Genomic DNA, 27,289 nt, shown 5'->3' with positions numbered 1-27,289 from the left:
ACTATCTCACCGTTGAGTGTCAAGCTCTTTCTTTATCTAGGAATTACTGCTTTAGAATGGATTCCCAGAATTAGAAGCATAGAAATATTTCTAAGTAAGGAAGGCAGATTTTTATTTTTAAAGAAGCAGTTTATTATCATTATTATTGTTTATTTTTAAAGAAGCAGAAAAAGGAGATATGGAACAAATTATTTTACTTCAGAAACTATGAAGTAATACTAAAAGATTTTTAGGGATGATATAGGGTCAGGGAGACCTGGGTAGAATTTCCTTGGGACAATTTTTTCTGGTACTCAACAGAAATCATAAAAACTAACCCACCTGCATAAATCACGCCCCTGATGCCAACACCTGTTTCTTCAAGGAAGCTTTATTCAGAATGATGGAAGGTTTCTATTCATACTCCTTTTCTCCATCCCTTCATTTCTGCCCCCTTCTCCCTCTTCCTTCTTCCCTACCTCTACTCTGGGCCTACCTTCTACACATAGGGCAAGCCAGACCCACTGATTAATATCATAATTCAAAATGACAAAAAATATCCTCCATCATAAGCAAAACAGAACTGTTGTGACCAGGAGCCTGCAGTATGCATGGTGATACTTATCCAGGCAGTGCCACCACAGTCCAGGCAGGAGCTCCCCTTCCTAAGACACATGTTACACTAACGTCTGCTACATATGAAAGACCCATTCACAAAAATTCAGCCCGCAACACATTTTTAGTTCAGACACAACTATATTTAAACAAAAACTACCATTGTCCCCTAAAAAAATCCTACCAGGGGAAAGATATCTCTCAGTAGCAAAGCCAGGGGGGGCTGAATGACACATTCCAACCCTATTCTCAGCAAAAGCTGAGATTAGAACATGGCAGGGTTTATCTTTGTAACAGTCAGTTTTACAAAGTTATATCTCTCAAAATCTCCTTGAGAAACTAAGACCATCCATGAAAGGAGAAATGGGGAGGGATGATAGGAGTGTTAACTAAGATATGGCTGGTTTTGAGACTGTTTCCCCCATGGCTCAAGTTCTGCCAATTAGCAAAAGGCTGATAATGGAACCACAACAAAACTCTCTTTACTTCTTGCTTCATAAGTTAACTTACAAAGTAGTCAACAAACACATTTTCAAATTTATTTCACACAGTAAAAAGCAGATAATCACATCAACCAAAGACAAAAACCACATGATCATCTCAATAGATGTGGAAAAAGCATTTGATAAAATTCAATATCCATTCATGATAAAAGAAACTCTTACCAAAGCGGATATAAAGAAAATATATCTTAACATAATATAAGCCACTTTTGACAAACCCACAGCCAACCCAATACTTAACAGTAAAAAGCTGAAAGCCTTCCCAATAAATTATGGAACAAGACAAGAACTTCTAATAGTATTGGAAGTTCTAGCCACAGCAATCAGACAAGAAAATGAAAGAAAACATATCAAATTAGTAGGGAAGAAGTAAAATTATCACTGTATGCAGAGGACATGATACTCTCTCTATACACTGAGAAAACTATAAAGACTCCACACAAAAACTGTTAGAACTGATGAATGAATTCAGAAAGGTAGCAGGATATAAGATATATAGAATATGTAGACATCTGTTGCACTTCCTTATACTAACAATGAAATATCAGAAAGTATAAAAAATTCCATTTAAAAATCACATCATGTAAGACCGGATACTATAACACTCTCAAAGGAAAGCATAGGCAGAACACTCTAACATAAATCGCAGCAAGATCTTTTTGGATCCACCTCCTAGAGTAATAAAAATACTACTAATTAAACTTAAAAGCTTTTGCACAGCAAAGGAAACCATAAACAAAACGAAAAGACAACCCACAGGATGGGAGAAAATACTTGCAAATGAAGCCACTGACAAGAGATTAATCTCCAAAATACATGAACAGTTTATATAGCTAAATATCGAAAAAACAAACAACCCAATCAAAAAATGGACAGAAGACCTAAATAGACGTTTTTCTAAAGATACAGATGGCCAACAGGCACATGAAAAGATGCTCCACACAGTCAGCTGTTAGAGAAATGCAAATCAAAACTACAATAAGGTACCACTTCACAACAATCAAAATAGACATCATCAAAAAGTCTAAAATAATAAATCCTGGGAGGGTATGGAGAAAAGGAAGCCTTCCGACATTGTTGGTGAGAATGTAAACTGGTGCAGCAACCATGGAAAACAGACTCCTCAAAAAACTAAGAGAGTTACCATATGATCCAGGATCATGTATCTAGAGATATATGTATCTATATATACACCATTTATCCAGAAAAGAAAAGTGCTAAGTGAAAAGATACATGCACCCCAACTGCTCACGGCAGCACTGTTCACAGCAGCCAAGACATGGAAGCAATAGATGAATGGATGAGGATGTGGTGTGTAAATATATATATACACACAGACACGCACACAATGGAATACTGCACGCATACGTGTGTGCTCAATGATGGCCAACTCTTTGCGATCCCACGGATTGTAGTCCACCGGGCTCCTCTGTCCATGGGATTATCCTGGCAAGAACACTGACGTGGGTTGCCATTTCCTACTCCAGGGGATCTTCCCAACCCAGGGATTGAACCCATGTGTCTCCTGCAACTCCTTGGCAGGCGGATTCTTTACCACTGGGAAAGCAATGGAATATTACTCAGCCATAAAAAAGAGTGAAACAATGCCATATGCAGCAACATGGATGAAACCTACAGATTATATTATGTAAAGTAAGTCAGACAGAAAAAAAAATTATATCATTCATATGTGGAATAAAAAAAAAAAGTAAAAATGAACTTATTTACAAAACAGAAACAGACTCACAGACACAGAAAACAAATTTATGGTTACCAAAAGGAAAGTGGCAAGGGGGTGGGGAGGATAAATCGGGAGTATGGGATTAACAGAAGCACACTTCCATGTGTAAAAGAGACAAACAATGAGGATTCACTGTATAACACAGGGAACTATATTCAGTATCTTATAATAAACTATAATGGAGAAGAATTCTTTAAAGTATGTATCTATACATATGCATAACCAATTCACTTTGCTGTACACCTGAAGCTAACACAATAAATCAACCGTACTTCAATTAAAAAAACAACCAACAGATCATCAGATAAAAGAACCAGAACTTAGATTAGAGGAGACAGGGTATAGTTATAGTGGAAAAAAGAATAAGGAAAAGGTATTATGGTTCAGGCACTAATACCTTTAGAAAGGGAAAATACAGTAACGGGGATTTTTAGAAAATAACTGTATGTACTGTCTTTGGCTGTGGGGGCCTTTGTTGCTGGGGAGCTTTTCTCTAGGTGCAGCGCACGGGGGCTCCTGTTGTGCAGCACAGGATACACAGGCTTCAGCAGCTGCAGCACGTGGGCTCAGTGCTTGCTGCTCCCGGACTCTAGGGCACAGGTTCAACAGTTGTGGTGCGTGGGCTTAGCTGCTCCTCAACATGTGGGATCTTCCTGGACCAGGGACTGAATTGTGTCTCCTGCACTGGCAGGCAGATTCTTTACCAGTGAGCCACCAGGGAGGCCCTAAGAGGGATTCTTGGATACTCACAACAAAGAAACAGGCTGCCCAGTTTTTCTCTCAATGCAACAAGCCACTCGGGTAAGGTTAAAAAGGTGGAGGGTGGGGGGTGTTGAGGGTGTGTTTAGTGAACATATACACACAGACGACACGGGAAGGGCCTAGGTCACTAAGATATGAGAAACCCACAACCCTGGTCCAGGCCAAAGGGCTGGAAGGGAACCTGGGGCTAATAAAAATTGTGGTGTCTGCTGCTCAGATAACTGAGAATGAGGAGCTGGAGAAAACTAGGTCCTCAGAGAGTCCAAATAAATGTGTCAGGAAATAATAACCAGAAGAATAAAAGAACCCTTGGCAAAAATTTCACAAGTCTAAAGGATTAAAGGAAAGATTTAAAAACAAAAACTAAGAGAAAGCAACCAAGTGGAAAACCCAGAAAAACAAACCAAACCAAAACAAAAGTACAGATGAGGGGAAATAAAACTGCTTGGGTTTCTCTCCTTGGTTATGCAAGGCTCTCTGCTGCTGCTGCTGCTCACACCCCATGCCTCTATCTTCTGGTAAGAGGTAAGTTCCAACTTTCTGTCGAGTCAGCACAAGTTTTCCTTGGTGATAAAAGACAGCAGAGAAGTGTCCAAGGGCTTGGCTCATTTATCCTTCTCAGACATGCGTTCTACAGAAAGCCACTTGCTTGTAGGGGTTGAAAAGGTGTAATATTGACTACAAATGGGGAGATGGTGCCGGTAGAGAGAAAGGAGCACCTCAGATCTTCTTAAGTCAAAGCTTACATGTGGGGATACCTAACTGGGCCTTTATTTCCGGGGCTCAAAGAGAACACTCTCCTTTCAGAAAGCATGATTGGGAGCAATTAATTGCCAATGACTGAACTCCTTGTACTGCAAATGTTCCTGTACCCAATCAACAAGCTTTCATGCTCCTCCCACCAACAATTCCGAGGTTCATGACATAGAAAGGATAAAGTACTTAAACCAACAGTACAAGCTTCTCCTTCTCTAAGCTGAGAAAGGGGAATAAATTCATGGCATTCCTTTGCACTTCTAGAACTGCTAAAAGTTCACAATACCTGCTGCTGCTGCTGCTGCTGCTAAGTTGCTTCAGTCGTGTCCGATTCTGTGCGACCCCATAGACGGCAGCCCACCAGGCTCCCCCGTCCCTGGGATTCTCCAGGCAAGAACACTGGAGTGGGTTGCCATTTCCTTCTCCAATGCATGAAAGTGAAAAGTGAAAGTGAAGTCACTCAGTCGTGTCCGACTCTTAGTGACCCCATGGACTGCAGCCCACCAGGCTCCTCCGTCCATGGGATTTTCCAGGCAAGAGTACTGGAGTGGGGTGCCATTGCCTTCTCCAATACCTACTCTTGGATAAAATATATACATATTTTCAAAAGAGTGAAAAAATGCTATTGACAACCCCAGGCCTTTGCAATTCTGTACGCATTTCAGGCAAAGACAAGAGTAATTTACCATACAATTTCTTCCTCCTTTGGATGCAGACTTGCTCGACCTACCCTAGTGAAAACAGTACAAACTAAAAACTAATGCTGCTGGTCAGTCTTCCCTAATTAGAAGATCTGCAGTGCATGCATTTCTCTTACTCTTCCTAGTATGTTAAACAGAAGTGTGAATTCCAAGTCCTCTTCTGAAAGAAAGGCCTAGCAGTTAACTATTCTGAATGCAGAAGGTGATCGGACCACCCCACCAGTAGTCAATATTACACCAGAGCTATCCATGGCCTTCGGGATGAGAATGAAACTCCTAAGCTTGGTGTAAGGTCAAATCTCACTTGTCTGGATCTGAAGACCTCACTTTCCCCATTTTTTAGGAATGCTTACAGTTTCCAACATGTAATGCCAAACTATGTAACGTCTCTGTGTGACACTGCACAAAGCCCACTTCCACTTTAAGGGTTTCAAAGTTCAAGCTCAATATTCTTCCCTCCAGGTCCACCCACTCTCCATGTTAGACCACAAAGCTTGAGATCCTGTCCGTGCTTGCATGCATGCTAAGTCGCTTCAGTTGTGTCCAACTCTTTGCCACCCTATAGACCACAGCTCGCCAGGCTCCTCTGTCCGTGGCATTCTCCAGGCAAGAATACTGGAGTGGGTTGCTGTGCCCTCCTCCAAGGGATCTTCCCAACCCAGGGACTGAACCTGCATCTCTTATGTCTACCTGCATTGGCAGGTGGCTAGCAGCAGTTTGTTGCCACTGTCTATGACTGATGAACAATAAGAAAAAGAACTCCCAGCCAACACAACTTCAGGATCCTCCCCCCACCCTAAACCTGAATCCTGTAAGGCCTAAGTTTGAGCTTTCACCATCTTCCAGTAGACTGTCAGGCCTGAATCTACCATAGGTCTAATTTTGCTTGTCTAGTTTTATGGATCATAGTTACCCTGTAGTGTGCTGACTGTGTTCTTCTCTGCCAGTGCTGTGTTCAGAGATCTCACGATGTAGTTTGAAACTGGTCATGGTGGTAGTATTTACACCACATAAATTAGCAAAGTCTACAACTCAGGACTTGACTTTGTTTTATAGGGGAAGACCCAGTTGTTAAACACTAGCCACGCCACAACTGTTACCACTACAACGATCTGTACTTCCTCTCCTTTAAAAACCAACCTCTTTTTCTCTTCCAAAAATTCTACTGAATTGTCTGGAACTTCTATTCCATGATCAGAAAGTCACCAGTATGCTCAGTACCTTCATATTTTGTTCCCTAACCTCTCGCAGGACAGGCTACATTTAAATTTTCAGGATCTGGTACAAAATGAAAATGTGGCTTACTTGTTCAAAAATTAAGAATTTCAAGATAATGAGAGCAGAACACTAAATCAAGAACAAGGCCTTTCTCAGTGTGAGGACTGCAGAGGCCGCATGCTCATAAAGTGATCCCTGACCTCCTTTTTAAAAAAATATTTATTTTTAATATATATTTTTGTTTTTCTCTAGTTGCAGCGAGTGGGGGTTATTCTTCCTTGCAGGGCACAGGCTTCTCATTGCAGTGGTTTCTCTTGTTGTGGAGCACTGGCTCAGCAGTGTGGCACACAGGCTTAGAGGCTCCGCAGCAAGCAGGATCTTCCCAGACCAGCGATCGAACTGGTGTCCCCTGAATTGCAAGACAGATTCCTATCCACGGGACCCCCAGGGAAGCCCCCTCTGACCTATTCTTAAGGGTAAGTCTGCACGCCTCTAAGGATGCGGTTTCCCATGTATCTCTGCAATGCAGTGGCTACTTATTCTCCCGTACTTCAAGATTAAAAGTGAGATGCGATTTTATTTGCTCCCCTTCTCAACACCCTTTGCAAATCATCACTCTTTCATCTTCTCTGTAAAAGCCTCTTCTCCTCTGCTATCTTGCTGCACTACACTTCAACTCTCATCATTGCTGTCATCTCTCAACTTACTCATTACTCCTACCTTACTGACGGCTTTGACATCTGGCTCTCGGAATTTCTCTGAGAGCAAGTCCTGCCTCAGAGCAAGAGTGCAAGGACGACCCTGAAGAGAACGGGATGCCCCTGGTCAGGTTTCGGCGCTACCATACAGCGGCCATGCTGCCTGGGCCATGCTCCTTAACCCTTCTGCTCCTGAGTCTCCTCATTTATAAAATAAAAAACAGTAACAGGAAGTCATAGGATGCGTTGTCTAGATAAAACGGTTCATTCGTGTACAAGGCTCAGAGTAGCACCTGACACACAGTAAGTGCTCGGTGAACATTAGCTGCTGCTGTTACCATCATCAGCTTCCTCACTAAAGGTCTCAAGGTCTACATGGATAGCTCATTCAACATGTTCTTTGAGCTCCTTATCACCAATAAATTTCTTCTCTGCTCTATCCCAACAACTCTCTTCCATAGCTTCACCCTAGACCTTGTAATCACCATAACTTCTACACCTCTGAAATCTGAAATTCAAATATCCCCCATTCTCAGGACTACCTCCTGTCCTTCCAGCACATGTACTTGTCCCCCGTATCTGTTTCCCATCACCAAAATCTCTGAATGCCAGACTCCTGTACTGAATCTCTGTCAACCCCTCTCAACTCTGCCTCTCTTCCTTTCTTCTTATCTCTCTCTTCTATCCACTCTCTTGACAACGACCTCCATTTCCATGCCTCAATTTCCTTCCATACAAAATTGGCCAAGTTCTAATCTTGGATGAATCAAACCATCAACCTTTCCTTGACAGGGTTGCTGAGAAGTCCTGAGGAGAACCATACAAGTATAATTGTAAATGCACGTTCTCCATCTTCAAGGCTACCCAGCCATCCTTCTATTTCCTTACCTTGTTTACCATCTCCTATCCCGATTAATGGTCGTTTCAGACCTTTACCACTCTCTCCAGATCGCTCATTCTCCTGCCTACAACTCCCCCATCCCCACTCCACTTACCTCTGCTTCTCCTTTCAATAAATGATTTATTCCACTTCAGGAAAAAACAAGAATGAGATCAGAACTACCACAATTTCCTTCTCTCGAACCAACAGTCCACCTTAGTCACATCTATATCCACTCATTCCTTCCTTCCTATCACAATGAAGGAGATGTCTCTCCTCCTGCTTAAGACTTATCTAGCGTTCTGTGCTCTGTATTCTAACCCCCCTGCCCTATGAGGCTGTGCTGTGCTCAGTCGCTTCACTCATGTCCGACTCTTTGTGACCCCACAGACTGCAGCCCACCAGGCTCCTCAGTCCATGAGATTCTCCAGGCAAGAATACTGGAATGGGTTGCCATGCCCTCCTCCAGGGGATCTTCCTGACCCACGGATGGAACCCACGTCTCTTAGATCTCCTGCATTGGCAGGTGAGTTCTTTACCACTAGCACCACCTGGGAAGCCCTACAAGGCAGTGGTTCTCAAAGTGTGGTTCCCAGACTAGTAGCATTGGCACATGAGGAACTTGTGCTCAGTCACTCAGTGGTGTCCAACTCTTTGCGACCCCATGGACTGTAGTCCGCCAGACTCCTCTGTCCATGGGGACTCTCCAGGCAAGAATACTGGAGTGGGTTGCCATGCCCTCCTCCAGGGATCTTCCCAACCTAGGGATTGAACCAAGGTCTCCCATATTGCAGGCAGATTCTTTACTATCTGAGCCACCAGGGAAGCTGTAAAAATGCAAATTCTCAGGCCCCACTTTAAACAAAGTGAATCAGAAGCTTTGGAGCTAGGACCCAGCAATCTGTTTTTAACAAGGCCTCCAAGTGATTCTGTTGAAGTTTGAGATCCTCAGCCCTGAGGGAGAATTGTCTTTGTCCTCTTTCCCGTATCTTCAACTTCCTTTAGGACAATGGTTCCCTTGCCCAAAGATCCTCCTTCTTGACTGCTCCATGGACCTTTTTGCACTTCTCCATTCTATTCATCACACAGTAACATATCTGACCATTTCCATCCCTGTTAAGATAAAGACTAATATTTTAAGAAGGCCTGAAGGCTGGCTCTTCCAATCCCAAAGAAGGGCAATGCCAAAGAATGATCAAAGTACCGTACAACTGCGTTCATTTCACATGCTAGTAAGGTTATGCTCAAAATCCTTCAAGTGAGACTTCAGCAGTATGCGAACCGAGAACTTCCAGCTGTACAAACTGGATTTAGAAAGGGCAGAGGAACCCGAGTTCAAATTGCCAACATTCATTGGATCATAGAGAAAGCAAGGAAATTCTAGGAAAACACCACTTCTGCTTCACTGACTACGCTAAAGACTTTGACTGTGTGGATCACAACAAACTGTGGAAAATTCTTCAAGAGATGGGAATACCAGACCACCTTACCTGTCTCCTGAAAAATGAGTATGCAGGTCAAGAAGCAACTGTTAGAACTGGCCATAGAACAAAGGACTGGTACAAAATTGGTAAAGGAACACGTCAGGCTGTATATTGTCACCCTGCTTATTTAACTTATATGCAGAGTACATCAAGCGAAATGCTGGGCTAAATCACAAGCTAGAATCAAGACTGCTGGGAGAAATACCAACAACCTCAGATACCCAGATGATGCTACGCTAATGGCAGGAAGTGAAGAAGAACTAAAGAGCCTCTTGATGATGGTGAAAGAGGAGAGTGAAAAAGCTGGCTTAAAACACAACATTCAAAAAACTCAGATCATGGCATCCAGTCCCATCACTTCATGTCAAAAAGAAGGGGAAAAGTGGAAACAGTGACAGATTTTATTTTCTTGCTTCCCTTGTGGTTCAGCTGGTAAAGAATGAACCAACTGGGTTTGATCTCTGGGTTGGGAAGATCCCCTGGAGAAGGGAAAGGCTACCCACTCCATTATTCTGGCCCAGAGAAGTCCATGGACTGTATAGTTCACGGGGTCACAAAGAGTCAGACACAACTGAGCAACTTTCACTTTCACTTTATTTTCCTGGGCTCCAAAAATCACTGCTGACAATGACTGCAGCCATGAAATTGAAAGACGTTTATTCCTTGGAAGGGAAGCTATGACAAACCTAGACAGCATATTAAAAAGCAGAGACATGGCTTTGCCAACAAAGTTTCGTACAGTCAAAGCTATGGTTTTCACAGCAGTCATGTACAGATGTGAGAGCTGGACCATAAAGAAGGCTGAGCACCAAAGAATTGATGCTTCTGAATTGTGGTGGTAGAGAAGACTCTTGAGAGTCTCTTGGACAGCAAGGAGATCAAACCAGTCAATCCTAAAAGAAATCAACCCTGAATATTCACTGGAAGGACTGATTGTGAAGCTCCAATACTTAGACTACCTGATGCGAAGAGCCAACTCATTGAAAAAGCTTTGGTGCTCGGTAAGACTGAAGGCAGAAGGGGCAGCAGAGGATGAGATGGTTGGATGGCATCACTGACTCAACAGACGTGAATTTGAGCAAACTCTGGGAGACAGTCCAGGACAGGGAAGCCTGGTGTGCTGCAGTCCATGGGGTCGCAAGAGCTGACCATGACTTAGCAACTAAACAACAACAAGGCTCTGAACACCTCTGAAGCCTCTTCTTTCTCTAAAGGTCTCTTGTTTTGTTTGCCAAACAAGACCAGTCTCTCTCAACTTTTTGATCTTGCCATGTTCTAAGGCATCTAACACACTTTGAAATTGTTATTCTTTCTGCCTGAATTACTCTTCCTGTTTTTTTTTCCCCTAACTCCTACTTCTACTTCAATCTCAGCTTCAACTTACCTTACTTAGGGTGGCCTAACTTTACCCCTTAATCTTAATTAGGTCCCTGTTAGATGTTCTTATAGTACTCTACTTACCTTCTTATAATGTACATTGAGGTTATAAGTATTTAATAATCATAAATGTCAGCCTATTTTCCTTTCCAGAGTATAAGCTCTATTAGGGCAGAAATCAGGATCTCATTTGATATAATATTTGCACTGCCTTGCTTTTAGTACACCGCCTTACAGACAGTAAATGTGCAGTAAGTATGTGCTGACTAAACCTCTGCACACACTGGACCTCTCTCCAGAATTTTTTTTTTTAACCTTTAAACCCCAGATGTAATTCCACACATACATTAAGAAATAAGTTAAACATCTCTGTAAACTCTTCCCTGCACATACACATCATTTGCCTGCTCAAGAGGATCACTTCTTCTTTTGTGTTCCTATTGTGTAGTATTGGGTTAGCCAAAAGTTCATTCAGGTTTTTGCATAAGATGTTATAGAAAAATCCAAACAAACTTTTTGGTCAACCCAATATATAAATCTACTATGTAATAATTATACACTACTGGGGGACTTCCCGAGTGGTCCAGTGGTTAGGAATCCACCAGCCAATGCCAGGGACACAGGTTTGATCCCTGGTCTGGGACAATCCCACCTGCCGCAGGGCAACGAGGCCTGTGGGCCACAGCTACTGAGCCAACATGCCCTAGAACCCATGCTTCTGCAACAAGAGAAGCCACTGCAATGAGAAGCCTGCACACCACAAAAACAGAGTAGCCCCCACTCACTGCAGCTAGAGAAAGTCCATGCACAGCAATGAAGACCCAGCACAGTCAAAAAAAAATTTTTTTAATAAAATTTTAAAAGTTGGTTCTTTAAAAAAAAAAAAAATTATACACTATTGTAAACACCATCTTCATGCCTGAGTTTCCACTAGACTATAAACTCCTGAGAGCACAGATCATGTCTTGTTTACCTCTAGTGCTTAGCAAAGTACCTGACATTGATAGTAAGTTAAAGTCGCTCAGTCGTGTCCGACTCTCTGTGATTCCATGGACTATACAGTCTGTGGCATTCTCCAGGCCAGAATACTGGAGTAGGTGGCCTTTCCCTTCTCCAGGGGATCTTCCCAAATCAGGGATCAAATCGCAGGCAGATTCTTTACCAGCTGAGCCACCAGAGAAGCCCAAGAATACTGAAGTGGGTAGCCTATCCCTTCTCCAGCAGATCTTCCAGACCCAGGAATCGAACCGGGGTCTCCTGCATTGCAGGCAAATTCTTTACCAACTGAGCTATGAGGGAAGCCTTACATTGATAATAAAAGTCCATAAATGTTTATGAGCAAATTGAACCTAATACTGTAGGCTCTAAAACCGCACTGAAAGGCCCTGCTATTCATTAGCTGCATGATCAAATTGTTTAACCTATTCGGACCTCAGTTTCCTCACTAGGAAAAAGGGGTTAATAACACATACTTGGAAATATTGCTATGAAAATTAAACAAAATGACATAACACAATAATTAGCACACACAGTGTCTGGCACGTAGTAGCCTCCCCACTCTGGCTTTAACTTGATAGAGACAACCAGGACAAAACACAGACAAAAATAAGTCACAGCAACTGAGGGAGAATGAGCACAGGCTGAGTCATTCCTCTTAATCATTTGCCCAGGAAGACCAACAATGAAGAAACATAATAAACAGAATAAACTCTACTGGTAGTATCTCCCTTGGCATACAAAGCTTGGTAAGAACTCACCCGAGGCCTCTTGGCTAATGGCCACATCCAGCTCCCCAGACCAGCAGGTCCAGGTCTTATGCAGCACCGGGATGGTTACTTTAGAATGGAACAGAAACTACCTCATAAGGAAAGTGTTTACCAGCAGGAGATGGGGGAGGAGGAGGAGAACTTGACTGCAACTGCATCAATCAAGTGTTTTGCAATCTGGCAGAAAACACTGCACAATCGCTGGTGGAGACTAACGCCCACACAAACACACTTACCTGTAGCCAAGAACCAGCTCAGACAAGATAATGAGCAGCTTTCTGCTTTAACCAAAACAATGGTCAGACCTGCATGGAGTGCACATCTCTAAGACCAAATTACCCTTGAACATCTGGGCAGCCCCTACTAAGATGACACTAAGCAGCTGTGTACATACACTCCTCAGCCTATGAGCGCTGCCCACAAGCACAGCTTCAAAGCTCATGTGTGCCAAATGCAAAAGCAGATTAAACCAGTTCTCTAGTCATCCTTATTCATATGCTTACCTCTGCAGAGCCGGTGCTGTTTAGATCACCTGGTTCATTCGTTTTAGAAGGCTGTGTCACTGCAGCTACTTCTTCACTGGGGTTCTCTCGCTTCCGAAGCTTCCTGATTAAGCTCCACTGGTCACGCGATAAAGTGGGTCTGAGTGGAGTTCGGGGTGGGCTCTGCCTCCTCCAAGATGCCCTGCTCCAATCTAACCCCAAAATATGTGGTACATCATCTTCAGGTAGAAAGTCCAAATCATCTTCAATTTGGAATTTTTTGAAAAACACCAGCATTGAGTTGGAAGAGTCTGTCCTAAAAGCCTGGCAGCTCTGGGGCCTGCTGCAGTCTGCCTGGATGCACATCCCCTCTAACCACCAAAAGGCATGACAGGCAGAGTCCTGGCAGCAGGCAGCCCAACATGACTGGAGAGAGGGGGTTCCTTCTAGAAGCCGGAGGTGATTTTCTCCCCTGGATCTCAGGCCAACACCAAACTGTGTCTTTACCCGCTGGCACCTGCTCTCCTTGGCATCTAAAAACAAAGAATGGAAACATTTTAAAATGAAATAAAAACAAAGACTCCAGCTCTGTAAACAGTCCTGAATACCAACACTGGAGGCTATTCTGAAGACTGGTTTTTAAGAGGGTGGGAAAGCTGTCTGGTAAGTGGAAAAGAAGACACAAAAGAGAAAGGTTTTTTGGCTCAGGATATTTTCGCTGGTAGAAGTACTGCTCCACGCTCACCGCTGGCTCCCCTCCTCAGTAAGTCCTTGCATGTAGACCTTTTACACAGAACTCCAGTTCATGAGACAAAAAAACAACAGAGCTCTTCTGGTGACAGTGTGCTGAAGGACGGGGGCAGGGTCCCACTCACCCCCAAGGCCTTTCTCTGGGACAGTATGAAGATTATGGGTCCAGAAGAGCAGGAAGCAGAAGATGGAGTACTCCGCCTCCACTGAACTGGCAGCAACACAGACTGCGTTCTCTTGACCTCTTGCAGGCTGCAGGTTCATCCATTTTCTAATCAGCAAGTGGTCACAGTCAGGTGGCTTTGCACCTCACAGCATTAATCAGAGCAGTAGTAAAGTTTACCAAAAATTTTATTCTGCTAGATGAACTTCCTAATGAGAAGCTATGTCATAATAAGAAATAAAGGAATAGAAGTACTACAGTGACCTACTATGGTTAACCTAGATAACATGGTCCAAAATTCTGGCTAATGTTGCTAATGGATAAACTTTTGAGCCGCTGAATTTTTTCAGGCATGGTACCGGTTTTCCTGAAATATTACCTCATTTCTGTTTTCTTAGATAAAGTTAAAGCATGTTCTAAATTAAAGTTTTTACACAGAGTTCATTTTAAGGTCTTATATAGGTGTCTATAACCAACTATGGTCAGGGTAATGTGTGTGTTAGTCACTCAGTCATGTTCAACTCTTTGCAATCCCATCGACTATAGCCCACCAAGTTTCTTTGTCCATGGAATTTTCCAGGCAAGAATACTAGAGTGGGTAGCCATGCACTTCTCCAGGGGATCATCCCAACACAGGAATCGAACCTGGGTCTCCTGCACTGGAGTACTCCTCGAGTACTCCTGCACTACTCAAATCTGGTAAAGGCAGATTCTTTATCATCTGAGCCACCTCTAAGAAGTCAAGATTATACAGGGCCAGAACCAGGGGAGGCAAGGGAGATGCCTTGGGCACAAGTGTTAAGGAAGTGCTTAGTCTTAAGAGTCATGTAGGTGCTGCAGCTGCTGCTGCTGCTGCTAAATCACTTCAGTCGTGTCCGACTCTGTGCAACCCCATAGACAGCAGCCCACTAGGCTCCTCTGTCCCTGGGATTCTCCAGGCAAGAATACTGGAGTGGGTTGCCATTTCCTTCTCCAATGCATGAAAGCAAAAAGTGAAAGTGAAGTCACTGAGTCGTACCCGACTCTTAGTGACCCCATGGACTGCAGCCTACCAGGCTCCTCCGTCCATGGGATTTTCCAGGCAAGAGTACTGGAGTGGGGTGCCATTGCCTTCTCCGTCATGTAAGTGCAGGGTTGGCTTATCCCACCTTGAGACTGAGTGTCTCCTTAAATTTCATACCCTAGGTACCTCTTTCTTCACCCTAGTCCCAGCCTGGGGTTATAACATAAAATGTAGAACTACATATAGAAAATGTGTAGTAGAATCAAACCACTGAAACGATATACAGTCATGTCTGCAGGCACGCATAACTGAAAAAGGGCTACGACTGGCTAAAGCAACAACTGGATAATCCACCAAAGCCAAAGGACAACACTTACTAAATGTGGATACTAGTCAACTGAAAGACAAGAGAAAAATAGGAAGGCTGTAGGTTAGATTATGGAGTCAATCACTATGGAAGCCAATCTACCACGGTGCTTAAAAAAAAAAAAAAAAAAACACAGGCACCAACCTAACATCAGACAAAGCAACTTAGAGGCCAGAAAAAATAGAACTTCTTGAAGAAAAGATGAATAAATAGAAACTATTTTAAAAATGAAGCTACCAAGAGCTATAGAAACGCCCCTCATTTCTTCATCCACCTTCTCACACAATAACCAATGGTATGACTCAGTAACAGCTGAGTGCACAGTTTATTGAAATCAGTAAATTGTTACATCAATAACTACTGTCAGTTACTTTTAGATCAACTTTCCATCATTCCTCTCACAAAAAGTCTCTCTTATTTCAGTGAAAAGATCCACAAAAATGAAAATAACTTGCACTTTTCTATAAGCCAGTATTTTTTTTAAAGTACCGTGACCGCCACTTCTGTCCTTGAAGGAGAAACTGCCATAGAATTTGCTTTCCCACTGTTGAGAAACTAGAAAACTAGACAAAAAAAAAAACATGAAACAATTGGTTTTGGGCACTGAACAACAATGTGGTCCGGGACTGTGACCCCAGAGAGAAAGGAAATAAACAAGGGTGAGCCCTATGGTCACTTTGGCTTTCTGTTTACAGACCAGGCATGCTGCCGATTGTGAGACAGGGGAGAACCTAAGCAGAGCACGGTGGTCTTGCTCAGTTGAGGAAACAAGAGTTCAAGGTGACTGTGGTAGCTAGAAACTACCAGAAAAGAAGGAGCTACACGTAGAAAGAGCTCCAGACATCTGGATAGTGGTTCCCCTTGGTGTAATACTAATTTATACCAAGTGTAGGTTGAAACCATGAAAGTTTAGAAAGCATTTTGAACTGAATGAAACTGAAAACACAACATACTAAAATGTGTGGGATACAGTTAAAGCAATGTTTAGAGGGACATTTATAGCTTTACATGCTTATTTTAGAAAAGAAGAAAAGTCTAAAATCAATGATCTAGAAAGACACATATGGAGAATGCATTGTGATGATAGAAGCAGAGATTGAAATGATATAGCTGCATGCTAAGAAAAGTCAAGGACTGATAGTGACCACCAAAAGCTAGGAGGAGTTAAAGGAGGATTCTACCCAAAGATTCAGAAGGAACCAACCCAGCCAACACCTTGATTTAGGACTTCCAACCTCCAGAACTATTAGCCTAAGCACAACTTTCTCCCCTTGCCTGGAAGAGTGCTTCAGAAGCCAGATGGCTCCAAGACTATCAAGGGCCTAGATCCAGGGGCCACTGACATTTGGAGATGTGGTTGTGGCCTTTACTTAGATTGAATGAAGATACCCAGATGCTATTCGATGAACATGGACAGGGATATATGATGCTGGAAAACTACAAGAATCTGTTGTTATGGGGCTTCTCTGTTTCAAGTCAAAATTAATAGCCCAACTGAAGCAAGGGGTAAAGCCCTGGATGGAAGTATGAGAAGCTCCACCAGGTCCCTGTACAGCACAAGAGTACTGGTTTGACACAAAGATGTCAGACCTAAAGCAAAATAAATACTTCTGAAGGGTCCGCTTTGAAAGGGCAAACAAAAGCATCACAATTGATATAGGTTTGAAGTAGAAGCACAGAAGTTCCACAGAGAAAGAGTACTATAATGTAGGAAAGTCTTCAAATATAAATTCTCCTTTATTAAACACCAGAGATATTATACTGACAGAAAAATCTCATAAACATAAAGAATGTGTGATAGACATTATGAGCAGTTCATTTCTTTTAATCAGCATAAAATTCACATAAGAAAACAACCTTATAGATGTACTGAATGTGGGAAATTCTTAAAGATGTACTCAACATTATTAATCATTAGGGAATTCATTAAAGAGAGAAACACTATAAATGCAATGAATGTGGAAAAGCTTCAGAAAGAACTCTATTCTTTTAAGTCAGAGAAGTAAGTAAGAGAATTCAGACCAGTCATAAACCCTTACTAATGTAAAGACTGTGAGAAAGTCTATGCTCAGAAGGACTGAGCATCATGACAGAATACACTGTGAAGAAAGACCTTTTATATGTAATGAAGGTAGTAAAGTTTTCAGGGATAACTTAACTGTATTGGAACATAAGAAAATCTATACTGAAGAGAAACCATACTGGTATAATCAATGTGGAAAAGTCTTTAGGAAGAACTCAACTCTTATTAATCATCAAAGAATGCATAAAAGACAGAAACCCCACCACTGCAGTAAATGTGGAAAACCTTTCAGATATACAACCTTTGCTGGACATAGAAGACTCATAGTGAAAATAAACCTTATTGATGTAATGACTGTGGAAAATTCCATAGGATGAGCTCAATTCTTATTGGACATCAGAAAAACAATCCCAGAGAAACAAAATTATAAACAAAATTAATGTGGAAAGACTTTTCCCCCAAAGTTCAGCCCTTAAATAACATAAGAAAATTTATAACAAAGAAAAAGTCATGAAATGTAGTTAATGTGGCAAATCACATGGAAGTGGTTTATTCCTTCTGAGCACTGAGAAGACATTCAATAAATTATACATTTAACAAAAATATACATTTAACAAAAATTTAACAAAAAAATATATACATTTAACAAAAATTATACATTTAACAAAAATTCTGTGTACTTCTATCCTGGAGAATTTCCCACTTGTATTTCAGTGTAGTTTGTACTGGTGAAATATTTGAAGAATCTAAACATCTATCAATATAGAAATAGTTACTGCAGAATACTAAACAGCAAGTGAAAAGAATTAGGTCGAGTTCCATATGTAGCCGAAGAAATATCCCCATGATACCTTGTTAAGTTAAAATAGCAAGTTGCAGAAAACTTATATGTTATGGTCTTACATTCTTCAGAATGAAGCTTTTTTGTTTGTAGATAAATGCACTCAAAAAGATCCGGAAAAGTAAAGGCCAAACTTTAACAGGGAGAAAAATAATGATCTTATGCTTTCATCATAGAAGACAAAAAAAAAAAAGAGTAAATTATATCCAAAATAAGCAGAGAAAGAAAAAGATAAAGAGTAACCAATGAAACAGAAAACAAACAAAAAAACAATAGAGAAAAATCAACGAAACACAAATCTAGTTGTCTGAAAGGACAATAAAACTGGTAAAGCTCTAGTGTGACTGATGACAAAAAAAAAAAAAGAGAAGTCACAAATTGACAACATCAGGAATGAAAGAAGGGTTATCATTACTGATTCATTAAACGAGTGGCGTCAACCATGGTCCAAGGGCCAACTCTAGCTGCTGCCTATTATTGTAAATAAACCTTCACTGGAACATAGTCACTCACACATTTATTTATTATCTATGGCTGCTTTTGTTCTAATGGCAGAGTTAAGCAACTGCAACAGAGTTATCTCAATATTAGTAAAGCCTAAAATATTTACTATTTGGCCCTTTAAGAAAGTTTGCCAACCCCAGGTGTATGAGAATACACTTTTTTTGAACTACTATTTATTACTAAAAGTGAAGTAAAAGTGAAGTCACTCAGTCGTGTCCGACTCTTTGTGACCCCATGGACTATTACAGCCCACCAGGCTCCTCCATCCATGGGATTCTCCAGGGAAGAGTGCTGGAGTGGGTTGCTATTTCCTTCTCCAATTTATTACTGAGTAGAGCCTAAATTTGGATGTTAACTAATCAGATCAGATCAGTCGCTCAGTCGTGTCCGACTCTTTGCAACCCCATGAATCCCAGCACGCCAGGCCTCCCTGTCCCTCACCAACTCCCGGAGTTCACTCAGACTCACATCCATCGAGTCAGTGATGCCATCCAGCCATCTCATCCTCTGTCGTCTCCTTCTCCTCCTGCCCCCAATCCCTCCCAGCATCAGAGTCTTTTCCAATGAGTCAACTCTTCACATAGGAGACCGATAAATTTCAAATGACTCTGATTTTTAGAGAGATACAAATTATTTCTGTCTGGTATAAAAGGTTTAACTAAAAAAGCACACTTACTTCCCATCTAGCTATTATCCTTACCTCCTTATTCCTTCATCTCTTCAACAATCCTTTTTTTTAGTTTAGTTTGTTTTTTTTTCTTTTGCCACATTGCACAGCATACGGCATCTTAGTTCCCTGACCAGGGATTGAACCCACACCCGCTGTGGTGGAAGCTCAGAGTCTTAACCACTGGACCACCAGGGAAGTCCTCAACAAATATTATTGAGCACCTGTTTCATGCTAGGCATTTCTTTGATGGAGCTTATAATTTAGATGGAGGAGACAGTGATTAAATAGACATAATAAAAAATGCAGAACTGCAAACTAATGTAAGTGCTATGAAGGAAAGAAATTCAGTCTTTACAGAATAAAGGTAGCTAACTTTAGAGCTTACTTATCAGAAATATTATCAAATATGTGATATGATATCAAAATAGTCACTGTATGATGTCTGGAATGAAAAACACTGGAAATAACTTACACATCCCTCAACAGAGAACTGGTTAAGTAAATTGAGGAAGATTTATGCAGTTGCTGGGAAAAGGCCACTCTCTATAGTCATAATATGAAATGATATCCAGGAAACATTAAAACATTATGTAGAGAAATAAAGGTGTAGAGCAGTGTGTATAGTATGCCACAATCTGTGTGTGTGGGGGCGGGGGGGAGTCTATATGTATGTATGTATATACACACATATATATGCATAGACTATTTTTGGAAGAATATTCAAGAAACTGGCATGATGGCTTTTAGGAGGGGAAATTAGGTACCTGAGAAACTTGTTTGCTCACTAAATATGGTTATATACCTTTAGAATTTATGCAATGCATATGTATTATATTTGGAAAAACAAAATTTAAAAATTGTAAATAAAATTTTCAATGGCTGCACTCCCTTTGAATGAACCAAAATCCTTAACATAACCTAAAAAGATCTGATATGATCTGAACCCTGCCTACCTTTTAGCCCACCTTGCATCATGCTCTCCCTCTCCTTCATCATGTTCCACAACCAGCCTTCATTCACTCCTCAAATGGACCACACTCCCTCTCCTAACGTGGCTTTATACATGCTGCCACCTCTATTCAGAATTTTCTTGCCTCCTTTCTTTAACCAGTTAACTCCTCATATGAGGACACAGTTCAACCATCATTTCCTCAGAGACACGCCCACGCAAGACAAGTCTCTCTAGTACATCCTTTGGACCCTGTAGCCTCTTTGCCTCAAAGTAATCATAAAACTTATAAAGTTATATTTATTTGTATCTTCATCTGTTCAATGTCTTTCCCCCACAACTTCTCTGTAAGCTCCAGAATAAGAGGACCATGTCTGGCTTCTTCCCACCACCACTCCACCCCCCACCACTGTATCTCCAATTCTAGCATAGGACTCAGAAAATTACCTTGTAGGTGAAAAAACTGTGAAAAATTCTTAAAGAGATGGGAATACCAGACCACCTTACCTGCCTCCTAAGAAACCTGTATGCAGGTCAGGAAGCAACAGTTAGAACTGGACATGGAACAACAGACTGGTTCCAAACTGGGAAAGGAGTGTGTCAAGGCTGTATATTGTCACCCTGTTTATTTAACTTACAGGCAGAGTACATCATGCAAAATGCTGGACTGGATGAATCACAAACTAGAATCAAGATTGCCGGGAGAAACAGCAATAACCTCAGATACGCAGATGACATCACCCTTATGGCAGAAAGCAAAGAGGAATTAAAGAGCCCCTTGATGAAGGTGAAAGAGTGAAAAAGCTGGCTTAAAGCTCAACATTCAAAAAACTAAGATCATGGCATCTGGTCTCATCACTTTATGGCATACAGATGGGGAAACAATGGAAACAGTGAAAGATTTTATGTTGCTGGGCTCCAAAATCACTGGGGACAGTGACTGCAGCCATGAAATTAAAAGACGCTTGTTCCTTGAAGAAAAGCTATGACAACTTTGCTGCTGCTGCTAAGTTGCTTCAGTCGTATCCGACTCTGCATGACCCCATAGACGGCAGCCCACCAGGCTCCCCCATCCCTGGGATTCTCCAGGCAAGAACACTGGAATGGGTTGCCATTTCCTTCTCCAATGCATGAAAGTGAAAAGTGAAAGTGAAGTCACTCAGTCATGTCCGACTCTTCGCGACCCCATGGACTACGGCCTACCAGGCTCCTCCATCCATGGGATTTTCCAGGCAAGAGTACTGGGGTGGGGTGCCATCACCTTCTCCAATGACAACCCTAGATAGCATATTAAAAAGCAGACATTACTTTGCCTCCAAAGGTCCATATAGTCAAAGCTATGGTTTTTCCAGTAGTCTTGTACAGATGTGAGAGCTGGACAATAAAAAAAGCTGAGTGCCAAAGAATTGATGCTTTCAAACTGTAGTGTTGGAGAAGACTCTTAAAACTTCCTTGGACTGAAAGGAGATCAAACCAGTCAATCCTAAAGGAAATCAACCCTGAATAATCACTGGAAGGACTGACGCTGAAGCTGAAAGAAGCTGCAATACTTTGGCCACCTGATGCAAAGAGCCCACTCAATGGAAAAGACCATGAAGCTAGGAAAGATTGAGGGCAGGAGGAGAAGGGAACCAGAGAGGACAAGATGGTTGGAAGGCATCACCAACTCAATGGACATTAGTTTGAGCAAGCTCCGGGAGATGGTGAAGGACAGCGAAGCCTGGCGCGGTGCAGTCCATGGGGTCGCAAAGAGTCGGACACAACTCAGCAACTGAACAGCAACAACAACAGGTGATCAAAAACCCTTTTTGAATGAATGCATGAACAAATGCATTTATGCATGAAGGAAATACTGAAATAATGAACAAACAAATGAACTGTCAAGTGGCCCGGTTAAGAAACCAGGTAGTCAGGTACTAAGAGGGTCATACTGAAGACATCCAGGCCGATGGCAAGACTCTGAAAAGAGATGAGGCCCATATGCCACAGTAAATGAAAGAGGGTGAATGACAGGTGGTTCAGATGAGTAATGATTCGGGGTAAGAAGTGTTATCAATCTCAAAGAGAAGTTTTTACACCAAAGTGGAGGAGTAATGTTCAAGAAGTGACAGTGAGGAGTCAGCTCCACCTCCAAACTCAGAGGTACATGGGATATGGGAGAATAAGCAACCACTGCCTGCAGGGTAGAGGGAGAAATATGCATTTCTCCAAGAGAAAGCCAGATCTCAGAACATGATCTCTATCCTATGTCCTGACTAACAAGCTCGAGTATAGAGAGGGTTTGGTAACTCAGTGGTTTCTTGTCACAGTTAAAAAGTTAGGAAGGGAGGAGTGGTTAAGTGCCAGTGAGTTGAAAAGCATGAATTTATGTGGGAATGTCAAGTCAGATTCACACAAATCATAATAGTTAAGGCACTGAATAGTGAGAAAAAAAGAAGATGGAAAAATACGATAAGAAACTGATGATGCTGACAGGATGGCTGCCTATCCGTCCTTAGGACACAACAGTGCAAGCCTGGAGGCGAGTAACAGGGCATCTTACCAATGGAAGGGGGGAGACAGAAACACATTGAGACTCCAGGGAAATGGTCGAGAGGATTTATGGAGGTTACAAGGTCGAAGAGAAGGTAGCAAAAATTCTAATTCCCTGTTTGTCACTCGTAGCTCTGGTTAAATTGAGATCCTAAAAGAGGAGGAGATAAAAGCAGGGGGTAAGGGGGATACAAAACTGGTTTGTCCTACAAAGGCCTTCTTTTGCTTCCATGGCTTCCCAAAGAATGTCACATAAGCTATATAACACTATCTGGTAGTATAAAAGTGAAATGTTTCATAATCCAAACACTCCCCCTGCTTTGTGAGGTGACTGGAAGCCTCAGTTAGAGATCTCATCCACTATCCTGGGCTGGAGAGGACATGTCCAATGAGGGAAGAGCAACCTGGTACAGGTTCATAGACGATGTTCCAGACTCTCCCTACTTCACTTACACCCCTTGATTTCTGTACTCTTAAAAGTATTACTAAAACTTAGTAATGGGTAAGGTCTCTGATTCTTATGAGTCTTATCTGACAAACTGATCCCCTGTATTAGCTCAATGGAATAGAACCTGGGAGAGACCAGATGGTCAGAAGCACGTAAATCTTCAACGGTGACCAAGAGGAATTGCCAAGAGGTGAGGTCTGAGGGAAGTGAGCTGGCTGCAGTGTTGCTCAAACAATTAATCCCAATAGCTCCCAGAAAGAAGAGGAGGTACTCTGATCTGTTAGTTCATATGTTCACTTAGTGGGAATTTGAGGGTTTTTTTTTTTATTAAATGTTATTCAACCTTGCTCTATTATGGGCTCAGTAACAAACATGAAGGATGGAGAATAATTCTTTTTCACTCATTCAGTGGATCATAATTCTTCCTCTTAGATGGTTAAAAGATGGTTAATCATCTTACACGGTTAAAAGGCAAGGGTTCTAGTTTCAGCTCTAGATTCATCACTTATTAATTTTCATTAACCTCTGAAAAGTAACTTAACCTCTGAAAAGTAACTTAACCTCTCCGAGATTTAATTTTCATTGTTTTCATTACTGTTACTCTTGAGATAAAGGATTCATCAGGGGAGGAAGCAGGGAAGCATTGGTAGCGTCAATATTGGATTCTAGAAGTTACTTGTATAAAAGGTAAGATGAAAATAAGCTCCAAATTTAGATCAGTTCCTCTCCTGCCCACGCCGCCATAGCCTGGCTCTGCTCCCAGGGCCTAAACAAAAGTAATATTAAATCCTTACAGAAAGGGGCTTACAGTTGGTAGAGCCTTAGACTGAAAACCCTTTGGGAAAGTCTAGAACTCACTGTTGGTAGGAGTATATAGAAAGCCTACCCAAGGTGAAAACAGAGCCATGACTTTATTCTTTCTAAGGTTATGACAAAGTAGAGACTGCAGAATTACCCGGAGGGTCCCCAAAAGAGGCAGCTCTGGAACTAACAATGCTTACTTAACATTACCACCTCTCAAAAGACAGAATTCTAATAAATCTGGCAGAAAATCTAGACCAGGTTTCATAACTCCAAGCCAGCAGAGTAGAAAAGTCTACAGAATATAAGAATTATTGCCAGAAGGAAATTCATCAAATACTTTTAGAAAGCTGTGAACAACTCTGGAAATATTTAGAGACAGTGTTGTTGCCTCTGGCATTCTTAAGTCTCAGGTAACGAGCCTGACTTCTCCAGCTAACATGGAAACTGCTGACTGGCAACCAAGAAGGGAAGTAGAGACAGAACACTGACATCTTGGGAACCATACTGTTAAGGTCATTTGGAAGTTCATACTTTAACCAAATTCACTAAATAGTATCCCAATGGAAGGGCTGAGATGGTAGGAATGGGAGTAAAGAGAATGCCCCACTGGTTTTATTTGAGGAAAAAAAAAAAAGAGCAGCTGATAAATTCTCCTGGGAATTAAGGGGGCTACCTTTGTGGCTCAGCTGGTAAAGAATCCGCCTGCAATGAGGGAGATGTGGGTTTGATTCCTGGGTTGGGAAGATCCTCTGGAGAAGGGAAAAACTATCCACTCCAGTACTCTAGCCTGGAGAATTCCAAGGACTGTATAGTCGTCCATGGGGTTGCAAAGAGATGGAATTAAGGGGTGGGGGGGGCATTAAGGGGGAATCAAGTTTCTGTGGAAAACTATACATAGTTAGCATATTTTATAGATAAAATTGGCACTTACTTTTAACATCCATTGAAACTAAAATTCTTTTCTTGAAATCGCACAATTTTATAATATGGTCAAGAATCCATGCAATGCTTTCCTTTCGTAACTATACCTACAATGAACTATTACCAAGCAGCAAGGTAAAAGCTTTCAATCTGGGCTTCAGGCAGTGACTGAGCTACGGCTTCACACCATCTGTCCTCCTGAAGCTATCACCAGAAGTACATATTCTCTCAGAAGCAGCGGGTCTCAGCCAATATGGCTGCCATGTGAAAATGAGACAAGCAGGCATATTATCAATCCCAAAAACAACTCACAGAAACTGTTCAAAACAAACCACCTCGGGGGGCAGCCCCCACTTTTCTTTTGACTGTCAGCATGCCTGTCACCTGCACACCCACTAATAAACAAACACAAAAACGGTTCCGTGTCACTCTCCACACCAGCTCTCTCCTGCGGGGGGTTAACTTATTCAGAAAGCATGGCAGAGTAGGTAACTGAATCCTTTGAAGGGCGCAATCAGGTATTGTGAAAAAGCCAGGGTAATAACCATTGCCCTCTCTCTTCCTTTTCAAAAGGGCCGATACTTTTTTCCTCAATTCATACAAGTTAGATTGAAAGGTAGCAGTAGCTTCACAAAGCAGTCCTTAGAAAAGAAAAATAAATACTATTCATTGCCTTTGCTGTGTGCCTAGCTTTGTTAAGAGCACAGTTTGTTAAATGTCATGGTTTAGGTGATTTGCTGGAACTAAACTACTGCTAAAGAAGAATCAATAGGCTTTGTGTCTATATTCTGACTCCTTTCCCTTCACTGGAACGTTTCCATTTTTCCCAAAGACCATTCTAATCAAAAACAAACTCTCCTTGGAGTTAGCTGCCCACCAGTTACCTTTCAGCCACTGTTCACATTAACTCTAGACAGTCTGCTAGAAGGAAAAACAAGCTTCCAAGGACTCAATCACAAAACCCAAGCCTTTCAGCACTTCTCTAGTTAAGACTACTTAGAAGAGTAAATTCTTTTATAAGGTTGTCAGCAAAGAAGCCTCAAAGGTACCAGATTGTGGCAAACTGCTAAGGAGAAAAACAGTACCATAACATCTCCTTAGAAGAGGGAAAATTTACAGACAAGAGAGAGGAGAGATGTTCTTTTAACCCACCTATTATTGTACTTTACAGGCTAAAGGAATTATGAAAATCTCCCTCATTCAATCTTGGCTTAATAAAATACATCCAGTCTCCAAGGTGAGGCTGGATGTTCACACAGAAACCTCAGAAAATTATGTTAAAAAATCTATAATCAGAAGAAAATCCCATATCAAGATCAATACCCTTGTTCCATCTAACCCATATTCTTACCCCTATCCCACAATTCTTCTTAAGGTTTTGGTCTCTGAAATAAGACTGCTTGAGTTTTAATACCAAACCAGTCAACTTACTAGCTGTGTCAACTTGGGTCAAGTTTCTCGGTTTCATGTGTAAAAACAAAAATGCTAACATGGCTATAATAGACATAAAAGCAGATAAGCTATGCAAAATACTTAACACAATCCCTGGCATGTAATTAAAGCTCAGTAACGATCAGTTGCCATTACTTTTTTTGTTATTACACTTCATTTCAGCTCAGGCACCAGTTCTTCCAGAAAGTCTTCCTAGAAATCTTCACCGAAGATTCCTGTCTTCTGCATAGCCTACATACTACCATTGCATTTCTCTCACTGGATCATATTCGTTTGTCCGCCTCAACATTCTGCCGTCTTGAAGAGCTGGGATTTTCACCTTTACTTCTGTATTTCTTATCCAGTCTCTCAGTCATGCCTGACTCTGCGACCCCATGGACAGCAGCACACCAGGTTCCCCTATCCTTCACCACTTCCTGGAGTCCACTCTAACTGATGTCCATTGAGTCGATGATGCCATCCCACCATCTCATCCTCTGTCGTCCCCTTCTCCTACTGCCCTCAATCTTTTCTAGCATCACGGTCTTGTCCAATGAGTCGGCTCTTCCCATCAGGTGGCCAAAGTATTGAAGTTTCAGCTTCAGCATCAGTCCTTCCAATGAACATTCGGGGCTGATTTCCTTTAGGATTGACTGGTATGATCTCCTTGCAGTCCAAGGGACTCTCAAGAGACTTTCCCAGAACCACAGTTCAAAGGCATCAGTTATTTGGCACTCAGCCTTTTTTATTGTCCAGCTCTCACATTGTACATGACTACTGGAAAAACCATAGCTTTGACTATATGGACCTTTGGAGACAAAGTAATGTCTGCTTTTTAATATGCTGTCTAGGTTTGCCATAGCTTTTCTTCCAAGGAACAAGCGTCTTTTAATTTCATGGCTGTAGTCACTGTCCCCAGTG

At 41.8% G+C, this 27,289-nt stretch overlaps 1 protein-coding gene across 4 annotated transcripts in view; it reads right to left on the bottom strand.

Moving 5' to 3' along the window:
• KIAA0319L (KIAA0319 like) overlaps positions 1–27,289 on the bottom strand; it is a 98,635-nt gene that overhangs the window by 48,113 nt on the left and 23,233 nt on the right. For 3 of the 4 annotated variants that reach the window (XM_006051563.3, XM_006051564.3, XM_025289107.2), the window contains one exon: positions 12,984–13,495. In XM_006051563.3, coding sequence (XP_006051625.2) covers positions 12,984–13,495 — 512 coding nt within the window. Of the gene's footprint in view, positions 1–12,983; positions 13,496–13,837; positions 13,992–27,289 lie in introns of those variants that run through there. The other variant, XM_025289105.2, reaches the window with a different exon arrangement.

Source organism: Bubalus bubalis, chromosome 6, assembly GCF_019923935.1.
Source record: "Bubalus bubalis isolate 160015118507 breed Murrah chromosome 6, NDDB_SH_1, whole genome shotgun sequence".
NCBI classification, from domain to species: domain Eukaryota; kingdom Metazoa; phylum Chordata; class Mammalia; order Artiodactyla; family Bovidae; genus Bubalus; species Bubalus bubalis.
Note: the sequence above shows the minus strand (reverse complement) of the source record. Positions and strands in the feature narration are given on the sequence as shown.